The 4227-nt window shown below is 50.7% G+C and overlaps 1 protein-coding gene across 1 annotated transcript; it reads left to right on the forward strand.

Annotated features, from left to right (window-relative positions):
• Window positions 1-951: 951 nt before the first annotated feature.
• On the forward strand, window positions 952-3286 carry EAH_00026250 (hypothetical protein, conserved; the record flags this gene model as incomplete). The annotated part of the gene is made up of 3 exons (XM_013396554.1): window positions 952-957; window positions 1543-2919; window positions 3128-3286. 3 exons carry the CDS (start codon window positions 952-954, stop codon window positions 3284-3286), a joined length of 1542 nt encoding a protein of 513 aa, XP_013252008.1.
• Window positions 3287-4227: the final 941 nt, after the last annotated feature.

Below are 4227 nucleotides of genomic sequence, written 5' to 3' on the forward strand. Positions count from 1 at the left end.
TGAATGAAGACACAGGATGAATGATACAAGAAGATTCTGTTCCGACTTCCTGAGCAGGCAACCCTACACTAAACCCTACAGAAGAAGTACATTGGTAGAGGGGAAGTCGTTAAAAAGTGAAGCCAAGTCTTTTCACACGGCAGGAAGGCGACTCAACTATGCGAGAAATACCATTTGAGGCAATCTAGGGCGCCTGAAGTACTGCCTTGGGTTTAAAGTATTATTTTTCTCCAACTGGCAACCACCACCGAACTCGCACCCCTTGAGCGCTCTGCAGCTCTTATGTGCTCAGTCAGATTCATTCAGAGTGGCATCAGTGCCACATCAACGTAGACAGGGAGGCGGAACGGAGAAAGAAGAAAGACTTTCTAAATGTTTTCTTTTTCTTTCCTTGGTTTCTGCGAAACTGGAGTCGATGGGGCGGCGTTGCAAACCCACCCCACGTGCAAGTAGGGGCTGAGCGTTCACGAACGACTTGATGAAATATAAATACTAATTGAATGCATTAATTTGGTATTTATATTTAATTAGTTTTTTTTTCTGTATATAATGAACGCTGCACGAACCGAAGCAACATATGCAAGACTGGGCTCCAACCAACCCGTCGAGAGGGGATGTAGGCGAGACATCTGTAGAAGGCAGGGGGCTCTTGAGTTCTTCCTTCGCTGTACTTGTTGTGTTTCCGTTTATTACACACTATAACTTCAGCGTTTTCCGATATTTTAATCCATTCAATATTGTTTTCTCTTCATCATTGAAGAAGAAGGCTGGGGGGCGCATCCTCGTGCCCAGGTGTCCGTGCCAACCCAGCTAGGCGGAGTAGTGCTTGCAAGCACTTGTGTTTGTTGCTTCTCTTCTTTCTTCTGTTTCTTTTAATTAAATACTTCAATTAGTGAACAGAATCTTGGCTTTGTTTCTTTAACTCCTCTTTGCAGCAGCACAAAGACGCAGATGCAGGTACAGCCCACCGAGCCGGCCGCCTACTCCTGACGCGTGTACAGCTGCCTGTACATTGCTGGGTGTGTATTCTTTAGATGCTATACAGAAGAACATCTGTATATAGAGCACTATTACCTCCTTAGTCGCCGATATCTTCATCTTCTCCCCCTCACACAATGGCGGCCGTCAGCCGCGCAGTAGTGCTACCTTCCATAGCAGCATTCCTGCTCCTGCTGTTGTTCTCTCTGAGCCCTAACCCCCATCAATTCGGTTGTTTACCGACGCATGCTACCTTTTCTAGCCGCCGCGGGGTGAGTGTTGATCTGCTGCTGCTGTTGCTGTTGCTGCTGGTATGGCTGTCGTTGCTGCTGGTACTATTGCTGTTTTGCTCGTGCTGCTTTTGGTGCTGCTGCTTTTGCTGCTGCCTCTACCCCTCTCCTCTGCTCTTCTGCTGCGGTGGGTCCCCTGCAGCCTTCTCCACAGCTGTTGAGACCATCCAGTCCCCTTGCGTACATGCATGCATGCATGCACACACAGCACAGGAGCTGGCTGGGCGTAGAGCTCTGGTGGGGTGTATTGTGTATTCATCTTGCATGCATGCAGGGCAGAGCTCCCACGCGAGGACTCGGCAGATCTTCCTCTTACAAGAGGCCAAGGGTGACGCCTAAGCTAACTCGCCGTAGTACTCCTCCCAGTGGATCTAGGCAGCCGCCTACACCTGTACATACACCCCGCCCACCAGCAGAGCAGCACAGCCTCCGCCGCAGCAGCACAGGAGCCTCTGGAGCAAGGACTGCTCCTTCCACACCCAGCTCCCCTGCACGGACCCCAGCAGCAGCAACAGCAGCAAGGACCCCTCAGCAACCAGCCGCAGCTGCTGCTGGTGCTGGGAAGGGCCCACAGCAGCAACCTGCGCAAGCCCCAGCAGCAGTAGGGGCTCCTCATCATTCGACTGACGCAACGGCAACATCAGGAACACCGAAGCAGCAGGCTGCTGCTGGTGCTGCTGCTGCTGCTGCTGCTCCTTCCCCATATAATGTGAGTGGGCAGCAATACGGAGGCCCCGCGTACGGCTCTCCTGCGCCTTATACAGCTCAGGGGCCTGGTGGAGGTTGGGGTGTACCTCCAGCACATCCGCATGCAACTGGCTATCCCCATGGAGCAGCAGCAGGTGCAGCAGCGCCAGCAGCAGCAGCAGCACCGGCGAGTTCGGGTCCCTCTTTTGCGCGCACAGCAGTCACTTCAGCTTTAGGTGCTGCAGTAGGGAGTATGGTTGGGTCTGCTGTAACGAATTCTATGATGAGGCATCATTCAGATCATTCGGGGGCAGCAGCAAGCGACAGCAGCAGCAACAATAGCAGCAGCAGCAGCACGGATCCATCTGCTGCAGCAACAACAGCGTCTAGCCCTGCAGAGGCAAAGGAAAAGACGCTAAAGGAGAGCCAACGTATCATTGAAATCGCATTTGTAGGTGTAGGAGAAGACGAATTTGCAAACAGCGTTAGGGGGCCCCAGGCCTTCGGAAACAAAGTGCGAGATGCTGTGGTGCAGGCCCTGGGGGTTCCTGCTTCTCGTATTGTCTTAGACGAGGTCTCTATAAAGAAAACCAGCAGCAGCAGCAGCAGCAGCAAGGAGCCTCTAGACGTGACGGTGCGGCTTATCGCTATGCCTGAGGAGAAGACCAGTGCAACAGAGCCAACTGCTGAGGAGTTAGCAGCAGAAGTAGCTAGGCAGCTACAGCAACCAAAGAGTTTTCTTTTGCGTTTGCTGTTTTCTTTCTTCCCCGGCTTTCCTTCTCCTGTCTTAGCAGCAGCAGACCCAGGGGATGCCTTTGATGATGCTGCTGCAGCAGCAAGAACAAAGGTCGCTGCTGCTGCTGCTGCTGCACCCAAAACTGCAGCAAACGCAGCAGCCACCCCACAGCCTGCAGCAAAGCTTCCTTGTTTGCTGCTGCTGCTAGGCAGCACGTTTTTCCTCTGGGTTTGATGGGTGGAGGTGAAAGGAACGAAAGTACCGGCAGCAAGCCCCAACCATCCTGCATCCATCCGTGCGTGCGTGCATGCATGCACACAAGGCCGCTCTGCAGGCGCCCATCCTTGTAGCGCCTTCTCTCCTCTCTCTTTCGGGTGTATCTATAGGAGGGCTAAAGGAGGGATATATTAGGTTTTAGGGTTTTGCGTGCGTCCAGCGGCGTTTAGCTGTGCGCATTTCTCTACAAACACTTCTAGACAAAGGAGAGCCAAGAGCAATTAACGCAAGTCTGCTCGCCTCCCCTCCCCATAAGGACTCCCGGGAGCAGCAGCAGCAGCAGCAACTGTTGCTGCTGCTGCTGCGGATGTTAGGGTAAGGGAGAGGAAAAGCGTCATAGTTATTCTGTACAGAGTTGAAGGTTCTTTGCGGTGGCCTGCGGCTTCTTGTCTTGTCTTTATTTAGATATTTTTTTGCATTTGCATGCGTTTCTCTGTAAAGACGGTTGAGGCGCAGCGTATGGAGGTGCGCATACACCGCGCCATCAACTGTGTGTATTGGTGTCTTTTGTCTTGGTTCATCATGTGTAGACAATATATAAATATAAATAAATAAAATATATATACATTATATATACAGTGCAATACGCCTTCTGTAACACTGTCATCATTCAGTCTCTCTTCAGGGAGTGGTCCTGAACTTTAGTCTGCTTTCTTTAGACGAGCTCATTTATATATTTGTATGTATAAATACAAATAAATAAATATATACATATATGCATATATATGTATATATATGTGTAATACTACCGTTTTATTACTTTGTACACTCAGTTCAAAAGAAAACGAAGTCTGGCGAAGTACAGAACAACCGAAAAATCTGCTCTGTAGACGCACTGCAGCTACCCAGCCAGAACAGCTAGCCAGCTGGGCAGCTGGCTAGCTGCTGCGTGCAGACAGCCGGCCTGAACAGCTAACTAGCTAGCTAGCCAGCCAGCTAGCTAGCGAATGCAGCTAGCAAGCCAATACAGCTAGCTAGCTGCATGTGCAGCTACTGTCCAACTTCCCCTGTGAACTAGAACATCCAAGGTAAAGGGCGAGGGCTGTTGGTCCTTTATCTCTTTTCATCTTTATCTTCATTTTTTTGCACGCCGTTCTCCCTTGTTTTCCTCCTCCATGTTTATTTCTGTCACCCTCAGGCTAAACCCCTTTAGCGCCTTCTAATACTGAACAGATGGATATGTGTCCGCCTCAGGTACCAAAACAAATGCACGCACGATTGCATGCATGCTTGCACGCTTGCATGTTTCCGTGCATGCAT

The sequence above is a fragment of the Eimeria acervulina genome, genomic scaffold, assembly GCF_000499425.1.
Source record: "Eimeria acervulina Houghton genomic scaffold, Eah_scaff218, whole genome shotgun sequence".
NCBI lineage: Eukaryota > Apicomplexa > Conoidasida > Eucoccidiorida > Eimeriidae > Eimeria > Eimeria acervulina.